General features: G+C 35.2%; 1 protein-coding gene across 4 annotated transcripts in view; it reads right to left on the bottom strand.

Moving 5' to 3' along the window:
* The window catches only part of AKAP9 (A-kinase anchoring protein 9), a 150,175-nt gene that overhangs the window by 34,817 nt on the left and 92,083 nt on the right, over positions 1–23,275 (bottom strand). For all 4 annotated transcript variants that reach the window (XM_029928795.1, XM_029928788.1, XM_029928797.1 and 1 more), the window contains 6 exons: positions 12,654–12,816; positions 11,576–11,788; positions 8,939–9,171; positions 7,952–8,071; positions 4,543–4,719; positions 3,850–3,954 (listed from right to left, as the gene is read on the bottom strand). In XM_029928795.1, the coding sequence (XP_029784655.1) occupies positions 3,850–3,954; positions 4,543–4,719; positions 7,952–8,071; positions 8,939–9,171; positions 11,576–11,788; positions 12,654–12,816 (1,011 nt within the window). The remainder of the gene's footprint in view (positions 1–3,849; positions 3,955–4,542; positions 4,720–7,951; positions 8,072–8,938; positions 9,172–11,575; positions 11,789–12,653; positions 12,817–23,275) is intronic.

Below are 23,275 nucleotides of genomic sequence, written 5' to 3'. Positions count from 1 at the left end.
AAGGGAGTCACTCAAAGCAAGGTACCTTCCTCTGAGGTCAGGGGCTCTAGCTTTTGAACCCGAGAAGTTTACCTGTGAAGCCTTAGAGTCTTAACTATCACTTATCCTGCTACTAATAACTAATGTCCAAAACTTAAATTATTTTCTGTACACTGGAATTAAACTCAGTAGACAAAGCTTAAATACATTTAATAGCTGTGCATATATAGTCATCAGGTTAGGGTGGTGAAAATTATGGTGATTATATCTTCTTCAAAGTTATCTAACGTAATAGTATTTATACCTATCCGTATCTTCCACAACTGCTTTTGATGAAAAGGTATTACTTTAATATATACGTGGAACTGAAGTTCCAAATCGATGCTCTGCCTCAAATGCTATTTGTTTTGGGGGGTACGTCTTAATCCTCTTCACTATTTCACCTATTCCTCCCCAGCCCACCTGCCCTCTGACAACCACCAGTTTGTTCTCTGTATTTAAAATTATTTTAATGTATTTATTATTTTATTTCTGAGAGAGAGAGAGAGAGAGACAGCGAGCAAGTTGGTGAGGGGTAGAGAGAGGAGACACAGAATCTGAAGCAGGCTCCAGGTTCTGAGCTGTCAGCACAGAGCCCGACATGGGCCTCGAACCTACAGACTGTGAGATTAGGACCTGAGCCTAAGTCAGATGCTTAACTGACTGAGCCACCCAGGTGCCCCTGTTCTCTATATTTAGAGCATGTTTGGTGTTTTGTTTGTTCATTTGTTTTGTTTTCTTTTTTGATCAGTTTACGGTCAAATTCTAAAGCTGATCTAAAGCTTTGCTATTCAAAGTGTGGTCCCTAGAGCAGCAGAACTGGCATCACCTAGGAACATGTCAGATGCACAGATTCTGAAGCCCCACCCCAGACCTACTGAATCTCATATGCACTGCTTTAAAGCACTAACATTTCTGTTACAAGAAGCTGAACTTGAGTCTTCGTGATAGAGACTTCAATTCCCAAAGATGACACTGTTCAATCTTTCCTTCTAATCAGCCAGTTTCACTCCCAGGCTGTCCTGTTACTAAGTCTATAATAACCAAAAACCATAAGAATATTATTATGCTTTAAAAATAGAGTGGCAGCTATCTGTTTTAATCTTGTTTAATTTGGCTACCAAATGTTATCTAGGTTGTTTGGATTAAATTAATTTGTAACTAGTCGTGTTTTCTTTTTAAGTTTTCTTTATCTCTTTCAAATGTGTGTGTCTTAGACAGTAGATTCTTTGACATCTGGTGCTGGTTTTACAACTGGAGAGTGGTAGTCAACATGTGTCAAGAGCCCAATAGATGTTGAGTGACAGTCTTTAATACTTCTCACCAATAAGGCAAAACATTTCCCAGTCCTTTGGCAGTGTGGCATCAAAGGACTCCAGAATCAGAGAAATCTAGGAGGAATTCTTCCTCAACTGCTTACTGTGAGCAAGTTACTTGACCTCTCTTTAAGACTCAGTTTACTCATCTGTAAAATGGAGATAACATCAGAGCCTAACCTAGTGCTAGGCTACACTCTCTCTGAGGGGGAAAGCGTAAGGATTAATCGCATAGGCATTTAAAATACCATTTTCTAGCACAGACCTCAACAGCTTTTTTTTTTTTTAACTGCCATTCATAAGCTAGACCTTGTTAGCTCTATAGAAAGTTAAAACCTACTGAAGGCATCTTTTTCTTAAAGAAACTCTTCCTTCTATTTCTCCCCACATTATTCCACTTCTTTCATGATCCTTAAATTATCTTTACAGTTTCTACTCTATTCATTCTGCATTTCTAAACATACAATAAATTTTTAAAAAGTTTTACACAAATTAAACTTATGAGAGTAATGAAAAATATCTCAAAATATAATGATATAGATATCTTATGTTTCTACTCCATCAGATATTTCCCTCATATAGGAGAGAATGTTTAAGAAGTGATTATCTTTCTTTTTTTTTTTTTTTACTGTGTTAAGGTTTTTTTTTTTTCTTTAGTTTATTGTCAGAAGTGATTTTCATTAAAAGATTTAGGTTTTAATTCTATGTTCTCTTTCAGTCTTCAGTTATAGACAAGTGGGTTCTGAAAGAGTACTTGCTACTGTGATTAAAAACTAGCAGACCAGGATGAGCTACCATTTTAACCCTTCACTCACTCAACACGTCTGGCTCTATCTAGTCTATAAAAACTGGGAGTTGGCTGCCAGAAGCTGGTGGACAGGTCTCTTTGTGGTTCCGAACAACTAGGAGTCTGAATAAAAGGCAGACAGACAGCTGTTGGAGAATAACTTCAAAAACTTAAGGTGTCAGTAATGTTATGCAAAATGCAAAAGATAATTAAAATATAAAATTAGTAAACTTAATCATCTACCCATAATCAACAATCATTGCTTTTGGGTCCACTTTTGAAGGTCTATCTTTTCAGAAAGCAATTTTTTAATTAACGTGAGTTAAATCTTTAAATTTAAATGTTAATTCTTTTCTTTCTTTTTTATTTATTTATATTTTAAGTAGGCTCCATGCCCAACATGGGGCTTAAACTCATTCCTAATCCTAAGATCAGGAGTCACATACTCCACCAACTGAACCAGCCCAGCTCCCCAATTCTTTTCAAATCACACAGAAGTGGTTACAGACAAACAAATGTTCCCGGCTTTTTGTGGAAAAACCAAAAAAGCGAAATAAACACAAACCTTTTAGATAAACACTGAGTCGGTATTATATGATAGCAAGAAGATAATCCTTCTCATGGAGATGATCATTTCTATTCATCATTTATATAGATATTTTTTCCTCCACTAAACTATACGTTTTCTTTTTAAAAAAAATTCTTATTATTTAAAAAAATTTTTTTAATGTTTATTTATTCTGAGAGTGTGTGAGAGGGAGAGGCAGAGGGAGAAAGAGAAAGAATCCCAAGTAAGCTCTGTGCCCTCAGCGCAGAGCCTGACAAAAGGCTCCAACACAAACTGTGAGATCATGACCTGAGCTGAAACCAAAAGTCAGATGCTCAACTAACTGAGGCACCCAGGTGCCCCTAAAACTACAAGTTGTCTGAGCTGGAGTTTGAGTTGATATCTAATTCATTCTTGTATTTTCCAAAGCACTTATTAACATTTATATACTGTTTAAGTTCAATAAATATTTGTTAAAATCTATTAAATACCCTGAAAAAATTATATGGAAATAAAAATGTAATTTAAAAAATCTTAAATATTTGTAATGATATAATACAGCTAAATAACATAGAGTGCAATATGTTTTAGAAAAACTAATAGTAGACAAAGATTTAAATAAGTTTAAATTAACTTGAAATTGGAAATTACTACTGTATTAAAAGCAGATTTTCTTTCCTTTTTTTTTCTTGAGAAGGGAGGGAGTAGGGAAACAGGAGAACTTTAACCATCTTATTGTTAAATTTTTAAGAATATGTTTATTATACTGTAAAATGGCAGATAACCTCCCAGGGCAACACAACTTAAAAAGTCCCAAACCCTACAGCAAAGTAGCAATAATTCAAAGCTCACAGTAAGGAAGGGAAAAAGAGTGATCCGGCTCTTTGTCCTAACACAATTCTCTCTCCACTTTCCTCTTCACTGAATTCATACCTTCTTTATGTCTTCAAAGTTCTTCCTGGGTCAAGGCCTTTACGTTTGCCCCTCTACATGGAACACTTCTCACACCAGCTTATTTGTTCAACTCTTTATGGTCATCGAGGTCAATTTAGGCAATGAGCTAAAAAACCATCTAAACAGTATAAACTCCATTCTGCACAAATGATATTCTCAAAGTAACTTATTTAAATTTATTTAAAATAACTCAAAGCACATTTTGTCATTAAAAGCAACCCCCTTACCTCTTTTTCCTTTCGGTCTATGGCATCTCGCTCAGCCTGCAACTGTACTTCTAGGGACAATTCTGTTTTAGCTTCTACAGCTCCAGACTGCTTTTGGTCCTCTACCTTTAAATATATGAGAACTTTCTAATTATCCACTTGAAATGGAGAAATAGCAATGGCATTAGCAGTTGATAATCTACATTAGTGAATAATCAAAGTTATAGATCCTCAGTTTTGAACACATTTTTATACAGATTCAAACAGGATTAAATTCATTAAATTCATTAAAACTGATTCCTCAGATAAAAATGGAGACTTTCCCCTTATATGCCCCCTTCCTAAGCTTCTTTATCCTGCTTTTCTTTGATTTAATCATTCTTGCTTTCTGCAGTGATTTCATTCCTTCTTATTCTGGGATAAAGCATCAGACTCAACTGGTGTGCATGGCTTTTTCACTTGGCTATTATTTTAGAAGCACAACCTTAATGACTGTTAAAATGATCATTAATTCCTCTGGTTTACTTAATCTTCCTTTCTCAGGACTAAGGTATGCAAGTAACATTTGGAGATAAGAAAGGTAGATTTATATTTTGTAATAGTATCAACAAAAATCAATACTAATTTTTTTATTTAAAGGAACTGATGTTCATGTAACTAAGAGTAATCCACATTGGAACACTTGATAAAATTAGCCTAAAGAAAACGCCATACCTTTTGGAAAGTGTCTGTGCTAACAAGTAAGGCTTGCTCCAGTTCCCTTACTCTGAACTCCAGTTTCTCAATTTCTTCATTCCGTTCTTGTATATCCCTCTGAAGCTGCTCTTTAGAGAGCAAAAGCTCACTGCACTTGTCTGTTTTTTCTTTCAGATGATTTGTTAACTGTTCAACCTGGACATATAATAAGCAAATTTAACAAAATTTTGACAATACACCCATCCTCATCTCAAAAAGTATTTTCAGATGCCATGCTAACAGTACTTCTGATAGGGACAGCGACTACTGTCTCCAATTACAGCGACATTCTCTCAGTTGATAAAACAAAGTAGTACTAACAAAAAAGAAATAATACTGCTCTCACCAGCCCTTTACAAAATGTTCTTTCTCTTACGACTAAGACGTTCTATAGGTAGGAGGAGAAAAAATTTTACATTTTTGAATAATTTTAAAGTATATGCTCTAATGGTACAACACTAAAAGCTAATAGAGATGACAAGTTTGCAGAGTACTGACTTACACTCTATTTATTTTGAGAGAAGAGAGTGAGTTTATGCACACGCGGGCAAGGGGCATAGAGAAGAAGAGGGAGAGAGAATCCCAAGCAGGCTCCACTCTGTCAGCGCAGAGCCCGAAGTGGGGCCTGAACTCACAAACCCTGTGAGTTCATGATCTGAGCTGAAATCAAAAGTTGGGTGCTTAACAGACTCAGCCACTCAGGCACCTCCTGACTTATATTCTTATGTGAGGTAAGATAATCTTAAGAAATCTTTAATGGATCCTATTTTTTCTTTCCACAAATGGTTATAATTGATATATATAATAAAAACCTGGTTCTAAACACCACAGAGATGGGAAAGAGTGGGGGAGCTTTAACACACTCACTTAGAAAGCTTTTTCAGCCTGCACATCCCAGCAGCCCAGAACAGACATGAGAATACTGGGTGGTGAGAAGGATCTGTGCACCGCCAAAGTTTCCCCAAGTATTTCTGATACGCAGGTCCATTCAAGAGAATGGCTCTGGGACAGGAGGATTCAGAAACCATTAATGAGATAGCTTATGAAATTAGTTCTCATCAAGTAAAGAGACAAAGCTTACTAAGAAAAGAAATGTGATGGTAAGAAAAACAGGAATTCTACCTTAGTGAAATACTTTAAGGAAATTATCTAAAGATGATGCTTATTCTTTCAAACATTAAAAGAAATGCAAACTTACCTATAACTACATGTTTGAGGATGACTGTAATAAAGCTACTGAAGAGAAAATTTAACAATAATGGGTGGGCTAAGATGTGGAGGATAGTCAAGGAAAAAGACAAAAAAGCAGCTAAATAGTATAATATACTGTAAGAGATTATTTTGATCTTGAGAAAATCAGAATTTGGGGAATCAGATTTGGCAAGGTAAGGAAGGACAGAACAAATGGATCAAAATGTTCCAGGAGAAAAATCAGATATACACATCCGTGTTAGTTTCTTAAGATTTCACGAGTGAGGCATGTCACACCTCAAATATAACAAATAATTTACTTACTTACTATAACATAAAAAAAGTTTTAGGTTTATCTATTTTGAGACAGAGACAACACACGTAGGGGAGGGGCAGAGAAAGAGGGAGAGAGAACCCGAAGCAGGCCCCATGCTCAGCACGGAGTCCAAAGCAGGGACTGATCCCATGACCCTGGGATTGTGACCTGAGACAAAATCAAGAGGTGGAAGCAGAAAGAGTGAGCCACCCAGGCACCCGACAATCTCTATTTTAGAAGTGAGTAAATGAGTTTTAGAAAGTTATAAAAAGGGAGTTAGCCATCGTCACACATGTGGTAAATGATGGACCTATGATTCAAACTAGGATGGTCTAATCCCAGCACGACGTCTGTATAACTGTAACAAGCCATCCTTAGCAATTTATAAATCTTCCCTTATTCATGTAGCATTTTTTTGGTAAATATAGAGTTCTATGTTTCTACATAAGGAAACAGATAATTGGGACGAAAAAGTAGAATCAGGTACAGTGGTAAGGAGGCTGCCAAAATCATCTAGGCAAACAGTGACAAGCTAGATTTAAGGAGATGAATGAAATGGAAAGAATAAGATTTAAGAGGTAGTGCAGCATGACTCACCAATGGGGCTGGAAGAAAGAGTGGAATCAAGAATGAATTCTAGGTCTTAGCAACAGGGAAGGTGAAGACAGTATCATATTTACTGACATGAAGAAAGAACATGTTTTATCATTATCTTTCTCTGATGGGGGCTAGTCGGTAAACAAGAGCTTTCTTTTAAACATGTTAATTTCGAGACATCTAAATGCAGATAGATGGTAAAGCATCTGAGTATTCAAGTCCAGAGTTCAAAAGAGATGTCAGGGCTCGAGATTTAAATGCACATTTTTACATAACTACCTGGGAAGAGAATATTAACAGGAAAGAAAAAGGGGGCCCAAGACTCAGTCTTTGGGTCCTCCACCATTTATTTTGGGCTGAGAAACAAAGACTATGGAAAAAGACAAAATGAAGTAGGTATGTCACAGAAGCCAAGAGAAGGAAGTGTTTCAGGAAGAAGGCTGCCATGAAAGCCTCTGAGAATGAGTATGATGAAGACAGAGAGATGATTAGTGGACATAGGCAAGAGACTGGTAACCTTTACAAGAACAGCTTCCATGAAAGAGAGTATATAGGGGTGCGTGGGTGGCTCAGTCGGTTAAGCGTCTGGCTTCGGGTCAGGTTCATGATCTCAAGGTTCGTGGGTTCAAGCCCTGCGTCAGGCTTTATGCTAACAGCTTGCTCAGAGCCTAGAGCCTATCTTCGGACTCTGTATCTCCCTCTCTCTCTGACCCTCCCCTGCTCATGCTCTGTCTCTGAAAAATAATTAAAAACATTAAAAAAAAAAGAGTATAAAAACCCCACTGAGACAGAGGGGTTAGAACTTCACTGCACTGGACTGAGAAAAGAATGGGAGATGGGGAAGTTAAGTTGTCTGAATACAGAAAACTCTTGATCAGTTTTGTTGGGAACAGAAACAGAGAAAGAAATATAGAGGCTTTTTTAATTGGGCGATACTAGAAGATAAATGAAGGTAGAAATGACTCTAAATTTCAATGCAAACAATTTTTAATGTTTACTTATTATTGGCGGGAAGGTGCAGAGAGAGAGGGAGACACAGAGTCCAAAGCAGGCTCTAAGCTGTCAGCACAGAGCCCAACACAGGGCTTGAACCCACAAGCCGCGAGATCATGACCTGAGTTGAAGTCGGACGCTCAACCAACTAAGCCATCCAGGCATCCCACTGCAAACAATTTTTAGAATTTGAAGAGCTTTTCACATTGAAGTATATATTTAATTTTCTGATTTTGAAGATTTATATATGATAGAATTTTAAGTTCTTCACAAGATCAGTAAAGTTCTTACCTCTCTAGTTTGATGTTCATTGATAGGCTGAAATCGAGGTACGACCTTAAGTTGCTGTTCTAGTTTCTGTATTTCCTGTTGGAATACATCTCTTTCGTGTTCTCTATCAATGGCTTGCTCCTGAAGTTTAATAACAATAACAGTAACTGAAGAAACAATATATATTGAAACTATTATTTCTGCTCTTTCCTTTAGTTATACATACAGTTTTATTTGAAGATAAACAACTGATGGCCACAGAAAACCCCAGACTGAAAGGTTTAAAAAAAACAAACAAACACCTGCTGTATGGTACATAGTCTATTTAGGCTCTTTGACAAGAATTTATGCATTTAAATATTACTTGAAGCACAACATTTTTAAGAATTCAAGTAATGTTAAATACAGAATGCAATAAAAATATTCTTTCAAAAATGAATTTATTTTTCTGGAGTAAAAGAAATTAGTAAATCAATTTCTTTCATATCTAAATATAAAATATGTGAGAATCTGATTTCCTGATAAATGAAAAGAATATCAGGCCTTAAGTGAAACCCCAAAGAAGAAACTCCAGGTGAAATTAGAGATTTAGTGTCATTTTGGAAGAGAGTAATGGCCCCATAACAACTGCTCCAAGAGCACAATGTGGACTGTGTGCATCTTTTGTGGGTGAAACAGTGCGGCCTGTTAGCTCTTAGCATATCCTCACTCTGCTTTGGCAGCTGGTTAAAGGGAAGTCTGGGACAAGCTTAACTCTGAATTTGAAAAGTCTAACTTGTAGCGTTTATTCTTAATCTGCCTGTACTGCTTTTAACTGTGATAGGTGTATAATAAAAACTTTATTAGAAGTTGTATTTAGAATAGTACTTTTCAGTTAATTGGTAAAAACACAGGTAGATGAAAATGTCCGAATTCAAGAGTCTCTTCGTAATTTAAAATTCACAACCTAGAGTAGCAGCAAGTAAGCATTCCACTGAGAAAATCAATATTCAGGTTGAGAATACTTACATCTAAAAATTTTCTCGTTTTTTCTAACTGCTTTTCCAGTGCTTGGTTTTGCTGTCTTAAATCCATCAGCTCAGCGTTTTTTTCTTGTTCCAGCTCTATAAACCTACTGACTTGCTCCTCAACATCTATTTCTAGAGCTTTCACTTGTTTTTGAAGGTCGTCACATACTTTTTCAGCTTGGCACTGTACTTCTAGTTTTTCCTTCATTAATTTTTCGGTCTCCTGTAGTAATTCTGTTTATAATATAAAAATATACTAAGTTCAATCACAGTAATAGTGAAATCACCCATAGTAATGCTCATATTTTAGTTCCATGAAATGAGATTCCTCAGTTTTACTTCAAACACACATAAAAAAGGAAAATGTTCCAATGAAAACATCAAAGCAACATATTCCTATAGAAGTAAGCAAGCTAGTAGCAAAAAATTATACCATATTAACAAAAAGAAACATTCTGTCACTAAAAACAATACTTTGTGAAAATGCCATAGCAAATGACCAAAAAAAAAAAAAAAAGTCCAATTTCACTATAAGGAAAAGAACAAAGTCTAATTAAATTTAAGTATAGAAATAACTCACCTCAGGCAAAAATCAATTCATTCCAAACTCATTAAGTCACTTTATATGCATACATAATTCACATGAAGATCAAAGACTGTAAATTTTTAACCAAGGCAAATAAGAGTTGCAGGGAAAAAAATACAACTGCAATCAGAATTTCCTGTTAGTCTTTCTCCTCATTAGATCCATATTCCTGAGTTAGTCTTGCACGCTTCTACACGTATGTATCAAGGGAAAACTGACAAATATGAGAGGCAGTATGGTGTAGTGCTTAAGAGCAGAGACTGTGGATTCAAGTCCTAGCTCTGCCACTTACCTCCTATGTGATACTTAACAAACATGATGTCCTCCAATTTCCTTATATGTAATCTGGGGATAGTAACAGTACTGATCTTGACGAGTTACTGTGGCTCAAATGAGTTAAAATATACAAAGAATAGTGCCTAGAGTGTGGTAAGCACTATATTAAGTGTTAGCTATTATTATTAATATTAATAATACAACAATAAAGTATACAGAGCAAAGTAAAACAATCTTCTAATGAAAAAAATAAAGGGACATAGCCTGAGAGTCCTTAAACTAACCAGTTTGCCAACACTCTACTCAGGACTAGGAATCTATAGAAAACAGCTTTGCTTTTAAAATGATAGTGATTTAGACGTTAATATAAAGCTAAACAAACCAGAAAGTCTCTTTACTAAATTTCACTGATCCTTGATCCCATCATCTTATATATTTCCTCACTTAGAAAGAACATTTTGAAAAGTCATAGGCTGAGAGAATTTAATACATTTGTTTCTATAAAAAACTGAAATTGTCTTAAGCTCTGTGGAAAGACAGATATAAGATGATGAGCACTATGAATCTCAGTTGTTAATTTCAAATATAAATATGTATTTTTATTGTAAGAAAAGTTTTTTGTTAAAGAGAAAAACTGTAAGTATGAAACACAACAGCAAAATTAGAGGTATGTTAGTTGGAAAAGTAGAGGTATGTGATTGAAAATCCAAGGGTCACCCCATTTTTGGCGCTGTGAGTTTACCACCCAAAGACTGGCCATGCAACTGTATAAACACACCTGCTCCCGGTGCTGCATCGACTGCAGCATCTACTAGTCCTATAAGAATAGAAAGAAAAAACATACACACAGAACAAAGATATAATTTACATGTCTATTTCCTAAAATAGGATAATACGTAAGCACAAAAGAATTAGAAGTAAAAGTTGAAACCACTGATTATCATCACTGGTAACATTTTGATGTACCAGCATTTCTTGAATGATTTACATGTATGTTACATACACTTTATACATTAAAAAGTCCAGCCCTAAACCTGTGTTAAACAAATTTGGGCAATCAGAAACTGCACCATATTACAAAAATGTATGTTGTATTTCTCAATTAGTAAAATTCAGCTAATAAAACTACATATTTATAATTCCAACTGCATGTGTAATATAAAAGTACGAGGGCATAATAAAAAGGATTTAGTTCCATTTTTATAACAACTGACATTTATTTTTTTACTGCTAAAACAACTAAGATATTACACCTAATTTCTCATTTAAGCAAAGATTAAAGGTTATTTATAAACTGTATATCCTTTGAACTCCTACACAGATTAAACTAGTGTCAGCCTGCTTCTAACAGCACTGACCTTTTCAGTCTATTCTCCTGCAGGCTGAAATCCACCCCCACCTGAAGTAGAGATGGACAGTGCTCTTCCACTTAATCCAAGTGTACATTTTTGTTGCCTTTCTGCTATCAATAGAACTAAATCTTACACAGTTTAAAAATGTCCTGCCACATTGTATGCAGCTATCTCTTCAGGCAAAAGTTTAAGGATAAAGAATTATCTGTTCCTGTTAAGATCTGCCAATGGAACAAAAAAAACCCCCAAAAACAAAAAACCAAAACTTCACATAGCTGGCTAATAAAACATTTATCAATGAGGTAGATTTTCTTGTAATTTTTCAACCCCCATATAAAATACATGAATAATGGCACTGAAAGGGGAAAATAGACACTCTGAACTTTCAAGGAATGTTTCACATACAAAGTCTAAAAATACATACGCTGTTCAACTGGGCCTGCCTCCGCTTTCATAGCCTCTTTCTGTCTGGACAGTAATTCTCTTTCTTCTTGGATCTGCTGCTGTTCTGCTTCCAATTCTTGTAATCTATTACCTGCACATAACAATTCCTGTTCAAGACGATCTATTATATCAGTTTTTTCCTGAATTTGCCTTTCATAAAGAGTTCTTTCATCTGCATAGCCATCAATGACACCTATAAAATAAAATTAACAGGGAATGGGATTAAAGCTTATTTTAAATATTACTATTAAACCTTATATAAATATCTTGAATGAATCTGCTGCTGCTGATAGCAGCAATTATGGCACATTCAATGCAACCTTTTTGTTTAACCTTTGTGCCTAAACATAATGTTCCTTTGAACTTTCTATTACTTTGCTATGCCAATGTATCACATCATGTAGGTGTAACTCACTTTATTAAACAGATGTAAATAGACAAGAAAGCTTAATATAAATCAGATGCTTGTGAATCAAGTCACATTTTAAATATATTAGAAAAAGGCGATGTTTTAAGTGATTCTAGAAGGCCGACACCCACAATGGTATGGCAGAATATAAACAGTAGGAGGCTTCAGAGGCTTAAAGCCATTTAATGGTTACCTTGAACTATCTATTTTATCTAGGTAGGCTTCACACCCATGAGGCTTGAACCTACGACCCTGAGATTAAGACCTGAGCTGAGTTCAAGAGCTGGACACTTAACCAGCTGAGTCAGCCAAGGGCCTCAAATTTGAACAATTTATTAACATCTTTGGCTTCAGTCTTTTCATTGCTAAATTACAAGACTTGTTGTAGGGTGGTGGAATTATGTTAACAAATCACCATCATCCATTTCTTTATTTTCTAAAAACTTTAATGCTTTCTATAAATCTATTAAATACTTTTTGATAATTAAAAATATATAGTTTTTAAAGTTGCTTGGACAAATTACAACTACATTTCAGTGCTCACACTACATTAGAATAGATCGGTGATTTCCGAATCTGGCTTGCATCAAAACGTCTCTTTTTAAACTTGAAATTTTTCCACACTCAGTTGCCAAAGCAGGTTGCTCACCCTCAGCCTTACTGAGCTCCACAGCCAGCTGTTCTCTAGCCCTGGACTCCTCATGAAGGCGCTCTCGCAGTTCTTCTTGGCACTTAAGGGACTCCGTCACTTCTTGTTTCTGTCGAAAGGACTCCCGCATCAACTCCGTCTGTGTAACTTTCGCATGTTCAAGCTAAACGAGGGAAGGCATACATGAAGGAAGACAAAGTGTTGGGAATACCAGTGTCATTCCCCACTAAAGCTTAACAAAAAAAGGGCTTTTTAATAAAAATAAAGATAAACTGTTCAACTGTACCCATTTAATATTTCTAGTGCCTGCTAACATTAGGTGTAAAAGCAGTATACAAGTAGATTACCTACATGTAACTTTCCATAAGAGATGTATGCTGGTTTTATTAAACAAAAAAAATGCTGCTTTTGGGGGGCACCTGGGTGGCTCAGTTGGTTAAGTGTCCAACTTTGGCTCATGTCATGATCTTACGGTTCATTGGTTCAAGCCCCATGTCGAGCTCTGTGCAGACAGCTCAGAGCCTGGAGACTGCTTTGAATTTTGTTGTCTCCTTCTCTCTCTGACCCTGCCCCCCACCCCTGCTCTGCCTCTCTGTCTCTCAAAAATAAACATTAAAAAAATTTTTTTAAATACTTCTTTTGGAAATAAACCAATTTATATCACTAGATCTATATTCTATCATATAAAAAAAGATGAAAGTTAATAATGCCTAGGCTCTTTTTTTTATTTGCAAAAGAATTTTATGTGACTGTACTCTATGTAAAACTTAATTTCTTTTATATTTAACATTTATTGATTGTGGACTCCTGCTGTACACTGTGAGCAACTAATATATTATTCATATAATGGCATTAATTAACAAAATCATAGTGTCATAACAAAATGAAAAAAATGTTAACCCACATTTTAACTAAAATCTTTATGTTTCTGTCCATCTGTGAAACATCTATAAGACTTTATATAAATATTCAATTTATTTTTAAAATCTGAGAAACAGCAGCATTACCCACAATTACTCATAAATACAGCCTCTTTTAAAATGCTATTATTGGCATGACTACATTCTTAAACAATTTTTAAGATGACAGTCAAGTACAGTCAAGGCCAAAGCTCTCAAAAACAGTGATCATTGTTACCAGCTCCATGAAATTACAGAAAAGCACTATCTCTGCCTTTGTTTTCTGAGCTTCTGACTGCCAGCACTTGCTTAACTGTTTTTATTTAAAGTAAAAACTTAAGCTCAAATGTTTCTAATACTTAGTCCTATAACACTAAAAATTTAGAAAAACCAATCACCATATATATATTAATAACAGGCTCACAATATAAGAATTTGTAAAATTATCAAGTATTTAATATATGAGAAAGATACCATGTTTTATGTTTAAAAAACTGTAGTGGTTTCTAATTTAAAGGCAAATGTCAATAAAGTATTATCAAATTATGATATTTAATAATATTTTATTTTTAAAGACTTCTGCTTTTCACATCTGAGTAGTAATTACCATAGTAAACAGATTTTAGAGTTACTAAATAAAGCCTTTTATGGTCACTCTAGGTCAATTTCCAAAATATCAAGTATGTGATTGTTCTTGTTTTATTTAATAGGATGTGGCTAAATATCACTTACAACTTATCACTTGGAGATAATATGAATACACATTTCATTTCAAATCACACAATATTTCCTAAAACATCTGTGATGCCATTGCTACCTCAACAAAGATAAAACTTTGAATATATTTTTACTTTTGACTGGGAAAAGAGTATTTTCCCCTTAAATGTAGATAACTAATATACAATGATTTTTACTATAAAGAACATGACCATGAAGTATGAACTAATTTATATATAACTACTCTTCTGAATTCACAGTCACAGCCTGTATTTCTAAAACCTATCAATTGGTTCTACATACGTAGATAGGTAACATTTTCTGTACATTATAAAGTGGTTGCTGGGTAAATACAGAAATACACTGAAAGAGTTCAAAGCTCTCAAGAGGATAGTTTTTTTTTCCTTTTTTAAGTTTACTGTATAAGAAGCATTTAGCATTTATAGCAAGATAAATACTTGATTTAGATAAGAAAATTAAATTACTTTTGCTTCTATGTCTACTTCTTAAAGCAGCTTTAAGTACATTTAAATATTTACCACAGAACCATGAACAGTAACTTCAGTTTTACAAAACAAAACAAAAAAATTAGAAGAATCAAACACAGGAAAGCTAACAAAGAAATCTCACTTATTACAGAAGACGGTACCATGGTTCACTGGAGTAAGAGACTCTCCCTTCAATTGTTCATCTAAGTATACTTTAAAAAGCCTCTTCTGTCAAGGAAGGACTTATTCCTAATACCTAACAGTATGAAATACATAAGAATTTCATTTTCAGTACTACTAAATAAGAAACTTATCATATTAAAAGTATGTGTAAAGCAGCAGTAAGTATTGTCACTTTAAAAGTTTCAGGGGAGGTTTGTTACTTCCGAAAACCATCTGTCTTGTTAAATACTGTTAAATACAATTGTAATTGTATTACAAACAAAGCCATAAAAGTCATAAAAAGTGAATAACTTGTAGTTATATTGAGTAACTTGAGGTGAATCATTCATAAAATATTTATGTATTAAATAAACTTGAAGTACTAACTATGCTAATTACTTATCCTTAACAATATTTATAAAATACATGTCATGTAAAAAGTAGAAAATGGTATTTCCTCACAGGATTAGCAGGCATATTAAAAATAAGTTCTTTATGAGTTAACAATTAAAATTAGAATCCAGATTTTCTTTTTCCTTGTCTGGAACTACAGCCAATATACCATATGATTGTAAAAAATTCCTAACTGGCTCACTTGGCTGTCTAAGTATCATACTGCCTCCTGCTTTAACCATTCCCTTTTCCTCAGGATTGGCATCATAAACACATAAAAACAAGACTCTTAAGGACAAGCAGGATCTTTTTAAACACCTTGCCTGGCATCGGAGAACTGTAATACTATCTCACCCTGCTTTCTGGAATCAAAAACATAGCCACGGTGGGGCTCTTAGAACAAATTTCGCCCTTCAAGACATCTAGGATAAATGAGTAGTCACATACGAAACAGTAACAAAACAAGATTCTCTTATATTTATCCTTACTGAGGACATTTAAAGTTCATTTCTCATTATACAAGTTTTTTAACTAAATGGATAAAAAACAAAGTACAAGCTAAAACTAAATGAAACCAAGTTTTTTATACTTACTGAATAAGGAGGGGTAGGCAGTGAAATTTTAGAAATAAGTTTTAATATGTGCCCATTTCTTTTATGAATAAAATGAAAAATAGAAGTATTAATAATTACTGAGTTATTTTTATCCAAACGTTCACAAAGAGGAAAAGGATGTGGTAAAGGCACACGAGATTCAACCTCATAAATGTCTTCATCTTGTTCTTCCAACCATGAGCCACTGAGTTTGACAGTTGCCAAATAGGTCCTGTGAGAATCCATTCTGGAAGATGCAGCTGCCAATTTTCCTCACTGGCTTTAACAGTTTTCCACTACATTAAAAAGTTCTCTTTAGTTTATCAAGATAGACCATAGTTGTATGAAAATTTCTTTTTGGTACCATCAAGTAAACATTATATTAATTCATACAACTTGAACAACAAAAGAAAAAACCCCACAAATCTATTTTTAAAACTACATCTCCATTAGTCTTCGTCAAAAACAAAACAAAACAAAAACAAAGACAACAAAAAGCAAACACCTTTTTAACTGGAATAATTAAGTCCTCGAAGAATAAAAGAATGAAAACATAAATATCTAATTAGCTGAGCAACAAAACTGCCTTCAGTATCAAATGTATCTGTGGAAGTAAGCCTTCCAAACAAGCTGGCAGGGAAGGCTAAGTTTTAAATCTCCATAGTTGCAGGCTTCAGAAGTGTCGTTGCAACATTATTTCCCTTGCTCTTGCTGCTTCACTCAATTCAAAAGTAAAAGCTCCTTGTAACTGAACTATTCAAATAGCCTCTCACGCTGAGCCAGAGGATTCTAGTGAGTGTCCCCTGAGGAAAAGGTCAGAACAGAGGGTGTGGTTTCATGTCTTTACCTATAGGTACTGGCAGGTGGAGTGTGAATTAATACGCCCACAAAAAAGCCTGCCTAACAGGATCCAAGTTCCACGTCAGAGCTTTGAAAGGGGTATTTAGACACGTTTATGATGTTTCTAAGATAAGCTAGTATTTTTCCATCCTATTCAAAAGTTGTTTTAATTTGAAAATGTGAAATTAAGTAGGTTTGAGCCCACATTACCAATTAGTATTTAAAGTATATCCAATAATCATAATTATTTCTGGAAAACTAAATTTGTACCTCCTTTTGATATTTCCTTAAAATAATACTCATTCTTTCAAGCAGTTACTAGAACTAAATATAGATAGTTCAGTTATAACCTATTTCTACATTCAATTGTTTTTAGAGTGAATGTTAGGGGGAAAATCACTCTTTTAAAAAGCTGCATTATATATAACACTCGGTAATTAAACCACTTAAGATATTCTGTGAACTCTGACTTAAAGTCAAAAGGGCAAGTTGCATTTAATAGCCTTCCGGTAGCTCCAGAAATGTCAGTGATATTGAATAAACTAGACACTCAGAGTTTTAAAAGATGAACAGCTTACTTTTTAACATCAAAAATTCTAAACAGTGAGAGTTGTTTCGAATAAATCAACAAGTTTTCATTGTGGTATCTTTTCTCTACCCCATAATTAAGTAGCTAAACCCATAAAACCAAAATCTTTTATCTACCATGGAAAAACCCATACTAAAGCAAGCAGGTAATAACAACAAAAATCCATTTTATAGCCACTTTCACTATATACAATTATTTAAAGACGTTAACACTCAGAGCCTTCATACTAATAATAATTAGGAAGAGAAAATGAGATTTTCTACAGAGAGCCCAGAATCTACAGGCACATGTTTTGGGGCAGGGGGTGGGCTCCTGCCTCTTTTAATTCTGGATTAGGCAAGGACAAAATTTCATTATGTTTTTTTTATAAGCTCGCCAGTTAGTCTGTGAATATGTCTTAACATCTTGACAAAATGGAGGTCCAACTGTACACTGGTTCAGACAGATTTGACTTTTTGTTCTTCAGCAGATGCAAAGTCATCCATGTCCTGCAGCTCAGCTTTGAGAACAGCAGGTAAGACGCGTGCTTAACATATCATATACCTCTCAAAATATTCTTTCTTGGCTCCCTCTGGAAATTACAGTTTATTTTGATAATGTGGTGTCTAATTTCTCTTATTTGAAGCAAAAACAAAACTCTGAGAGTAAGAAGTATCTCTTTAAAAATAGAAACATTCAGGTTAAGATAAGAACAAACTACAAAGGAAAAAAAAACTAAGGAGGAAAAAACAACTCAAAAAGCAGATTAATAAGATGATTTAGAATGAGGCCAACAGGGGCACCTGGGTGGCTCAGGCGGTTAAGCCTCTGGCTTCGGCTCAGGTCAGATCTCACGTTTGTGGGTTCGAGCCCCGCGTCAGGCTCTGTGGTGACAGCTAGCTCAGAGCCTGGAGCCTGCTTCCAGTTCTGTGTCTCCTCTCTCTGCCCCTCCCCCTCTCATGCTCTGTCTCTCTCTGTATTAAAAATAAATAAAACATTAAAAAAAATTAAAAAAAAAAAAAGAATGAGGCCAACAGACCTCATAACAACAGTATATTAACTAACGGCATATTATATTAATTCATGTTCAAAAAAGTGACCCTAAATTAAAATAACCCAAATTATGTTTCTCCTGTTTTTGAAAGCATGTAAAACTTGTTTCCATCCATGTAAAACATAATCTTCAAGTAAGATGTATCCCCTTATCATAGAACATAGGTCAAGGTTAAGAAACTAACCACAAAGAAAAAAAGTACAATTCGGGAGGGGCAAAAGGACTCAAAACAGCAGTAGGGTTGATTTTAGAGGAAAATAGCTCTCCTAACAACAGTGTATTAACCAATGGTATCTTAACTGATGTTCAGATAGATTATTCTGCATTAGAATACTTCAAATTCTTTTTTTTTCCATTTTAGAAAGCACATAAAACTTTTTACTATCAAAGGCAATTAAAGCAAAATGACTTCAATTTTTAGGAGGATGTCCTTTTAGTTGTCCAGACTAGCTCATTATTCCCAGGTTCCGGAAAATGAGAAGATATTTAGCCTTCTTCCCCCTTAAACATTTCTCTCAAATTGTAAAACACTCCTGTTGCTCTCTTTTGGATACTCACGTGTTTATGTATTTCTTTAAGTTATTTAACAGAGGGGCTGAATCCTGGACACAATACTCTGACAGAGCCCTGACCAATATAATAAGCACATTGAGGCAAACACCTAATGGCAAAATGTGTTTCAACACTTTGATTATACTTATGTTTAAAACTTAACAATGACAGGGGTGCCTGGGTGGCTCAGCTGGTTAAGAGTCCAACTTCAGCTCAGGTCATGATCATGAGGTTCATGAGTTCAAGCTCCACAATGGACCTTGCGCTGACAGGTCAGAGCATGTTTCAGATTCTGTTTCCCTCTTTCTTTGACTCTCCTCCACTCGTACTCTCTCTCTCAAAAATTAAACAAAAAATTTTTTCAAAACTTTAACAATGAGAAAACAAACTCTTAAACTATTGTTTTGTCCTCAGAAAAAGTCTACTTTTTTGAGAAGATATAGAAACATGTAATTAGATTCCATTATTCTAAAAAATGATAATAAACTCATGAGAGCTACCTAAAATAATCATTCCGTGGGAGTAAGTTCCTCATTAATTTTTTCCAAGGCCTAAAGGAATCTCTCAGTAGTACTCTGAACTCTGGAAAAGCTGAAAGGCTGTTCCCATGGAAGAGACTGAATTCCTTTTCTACCTGACTCAAGAATCTGAAACCATACTCTCAAAGATAATTTTCTGCAGAACCACAAAGAGACTACTAAATAAAGATTATGTTAAAGAGATACCTCTTTAAGGCCCTGTGGGTAGTCTCTAAGTACTTTCCCTAATATTATAATGAAAACTATCCCAACAAATAGGAAACTGTAATAGTTTGATTATAAGCCTAATTTTACAGTAGCCCATGTGGGCAAAAGAGAAGTACAATTCATCACAAGAAGTGTATCATTATATGGTACCATAGGGCAAATCACCTGTCAAATTGAATACATAAAGTAAAATAACCCTTTAATAGATATTATGAAATGAGCCTATGAGATAAGATACCCTGATACTTAGTAAACAAAATACTCACTAGTTCTTCTATTGAAGCAGGATGTATCTATGGAACCTAAAGCATACTAAACCTTACAGCTAAGAGAAGGCTTAATGATATGTCTTCTACTAAAATCACACAACAGATAAATCCACACCATTAAAAAGAAAAGAACCTTGAGTATGTGACAATATTTACTTAGACTATGGGTACTTCAGTGAAACCCCTCCTCCATCCCAAACATAAATCCACAATAATCTCTTCTACAATCTGAAAGGAGGCAAGGTCTTTTTGATCCAAACACCACCCTTTCCACCTGTGTTCTGAATTCCACCCTTACTTATTCCAAGGACCTGGCTGGAGAGAGCCCATCTGTTTTGACCTGCCATCTTCAGTTCTCCACTTCTGCAAGGGTACATACACTATTCCAAAATTTTAAGAAAGCGCCTTCCCCTTTTCAAGCTAGTATTGTTTTCTTCACAGCTCGTAGTCACAAAATTACGGTCTCTATGTCTCCAACTTTGAATTCTGACTACTCCTCCATGAACTCCATGAAACCACTCTCATCAAGGTCACTGATAACACGCACAACGAAATACCCAACGGACGCTAAACCCTCAGCCACCTATAACTTCCTAAAGTAACTGACAACTTTGGGAAAAATCACTTCTCGTCTGGCTTTTATGACACTATTCTCTTGATTTTTCCTCTTCTCATTCTCAATCTCTCCTGCAGACTTACTATTTTTATTCTCTTTTAAATGACAACATTCTATCAGCATCAAAATACTCTTAATAGACTCTCAAACCATGGCCTCAAGGTCTTTAAGTGATTAACAACCTCCAATCTAGTTCTACCCAAACTCCAGATTCTAGTGATTTTCTTTACTTGATGCCTCTTCAGTGCATTTCAAATGAAATACACAAACAACTTGGTCACTTAAGGATTTATGCTTGGTTTCCTCCTCTTCCCTTATATTCCATCAGTCATACCAAATTCTACTAAATTCAGCTTCCTAAAAGTTTTAAAATCACTTCCTCTTGCCTTAACTTGATTTCTATCACTTTTTACTTGGAATATATTATAAGGGCCTTCTGTTTCCCTACCTTCAGTGTCTTTCCTCACCACCTTCTTGCCCATCTGCATATCATGTCACTGCCTAGAGGAATCTAAGACACAAATCTGATTATTTTTTTTAAATGTTTATTTATTTATTTAGAGAGACAGCATGTGAACAGGAAGGGCAGAGAGAGAGGAGAGAGAGAATTCCAAGCAGGCTCTACGCTGTCAGTGCAGATCCTTCACAGGGCTTGAATCTACAAACCCTGAGATCACGACTTGAGCTAAAATCAAGAGTTGGATGCCTAACCAACTAGGCCACCCAGGGGCCTCTGATATTACAGTCTCATCAAAAATATTTCAATGACTCTCCACACTCTACAGCGTAATGTCAACATACGAAGGACTTTGACATGTAACTACTGGCTATTTCTCTACCTTCACCTTCTATTAGTTTTCCATTTTCCATCCTGGATGTTTTATATCACAATACTATCCACTGTCCACATACATATCATGCTGGTTTACACTATGCCTTTCTCCACAAATTTTCTTCTGACCTACCTACTTAGTTTCTACTTGTCTTTTAAGTGTTTTACTTCCCTTTCCCCTCATTTTCTCTTGAATCACACTTTCATATCCATTACCCCACCAAACTGCTCTTGTAAGATTACCAGTGGTGCCCAAATTTCAAAACCCATTCTTCAGTCTGTGAGTAACATGACCAGTCAGCAGTAATTGACCTTATTCATTTTCAAAGGGCAGAAAAACTGGCAGTTAAGAGCACAGATTCTGAAGCCAGATTGCCTGGATTCAAATTCTAATCCCACCACCTAACGTGTATGTCTGGGGAAATGACTTCTCTAACTGGTTTCTACACTTGTGCTTTAGACTTCTCCATCCCCTCAGTCTATTTTTGCCAAGGCAGTCAGAATGATTCCATACAGCTAGAAACAATCTGTATGTCCTCTAAGTAAACTATATGGTACATCCATGCAATAGAATACTCCTTAGCTATAAAAAGGTACAAACTATTAATACATGTAACAACACTGATGACTTGATGATGAATCTTACATGCACTTTAAGACAATGAGGCCAGGCCCAAAAGAACACAGAAGTGTACCATTTTATTTACACCAGTCTGGTATAGGGATGGAAAGCAACCAGGTATGCCAACAGCAGGAGATGGAAGGGCTGGCTACAGAAGGGCAGCACCAGGGAATTAGGAGGGATGGAATGATTCTGTATCATGTTTGTGGTGGCAGATGTTAACACTCTATGCATCTGTCACAAGCAAAAGAACTACCCATACAAAGAGCGAAATTTACCAATGTAAATTTTTAAAAAATTAACCAGAATATGCGGATACCAAAAATGGCATAAAAACTGTAAGAAATAATTCTAACTGTATTAAAAGTGAATAACAAAACCACTGAAGAGAGTGAGGGAGAAAAGAGTTAACCTAACATACTTTGAGAAACCGTATTTTTGACTATGTAAGGCTAAAGACAAATAGTACTGTACATGAATACTCTAGTAAATTTGTTGTTCAAGAGAGTATAGGCTTGCAATTGTGAAATTACTTTATGGGCATATTTGGCTGAATAAGTAAGTAAAATGAGAGCCTGATTTCTAATTATGGAGAAAAAGTTACAGAGGGAAGGGGAAAGGCAGAATGAGTGTTGTGGTACTGGACCAGAATTAGAGATAATGCGTGAATTTATGTTTTTACCATATATGCATAAAGATATGGAAATAAAAACAGATGCAAGGGTTAATATACCCCAGCTATTTTCAAACTGTCTACTAAGAAGACCTACAGGTCATGATACTTTGGTTAACGATGAATTCATAGAGCATCCAGATCTTGGTTTGTAAATATTCTCCAGTAAGAAAACCCTAAATTCCTTGGAAAAATGGTAGCTTCTAGGGCTGGGGCAGGAATAACACAAAATTGGTCTGGAGCCTCTGATAATGCAAATGTTCAAAAAACCAAGTACTTTGAAAAGGTACAAAAGCCGACCTGAAAGAGTTCTCAGTGCCAAAGCTGGAACAAAACAAACTACTATACTATTGGGTTATAACCCACTGAAAAAAATAAATAGGCACGAGTGCATATCGGTCGGTCCTGATTATAAAATAATAAAGAAGTAGCTCTTACAGAATAATTCCAACAGGTGAAGGAATGAGGAACATAGAAAATCACCATTAGAATACCACAGTAATATTTATATAGGCAAGCTCTACCAACGAATGCTCAAAATAGTGGGTGAAAGTTTAAGGATAAATAAGATATTTGTATAATATCAAAGTTCCCCCCC

The sequence above is a fragment of the Suricata suricatta genome, chromosome 2 (genome assembly GCF_006229205.1).
Source record: "Suricata suricatta isolate VVHF042 chromosome 2, meerkat_22Aug2017_6uvM2_HiC, whole genome shotgun sequence".
Classification (NCBI taxonomy): domain Eukaryota; kingdom Metazoa; phylum Chordata; class Mammalia; order Carnivora; family Herpestidae; genus Suricata; species Suricata suricatta.
The sequence above is the reverse complement of the archived record's forward strand: the minus strand, read 5'-3'. Positions and strand labels throughout refer to the sequence as shown.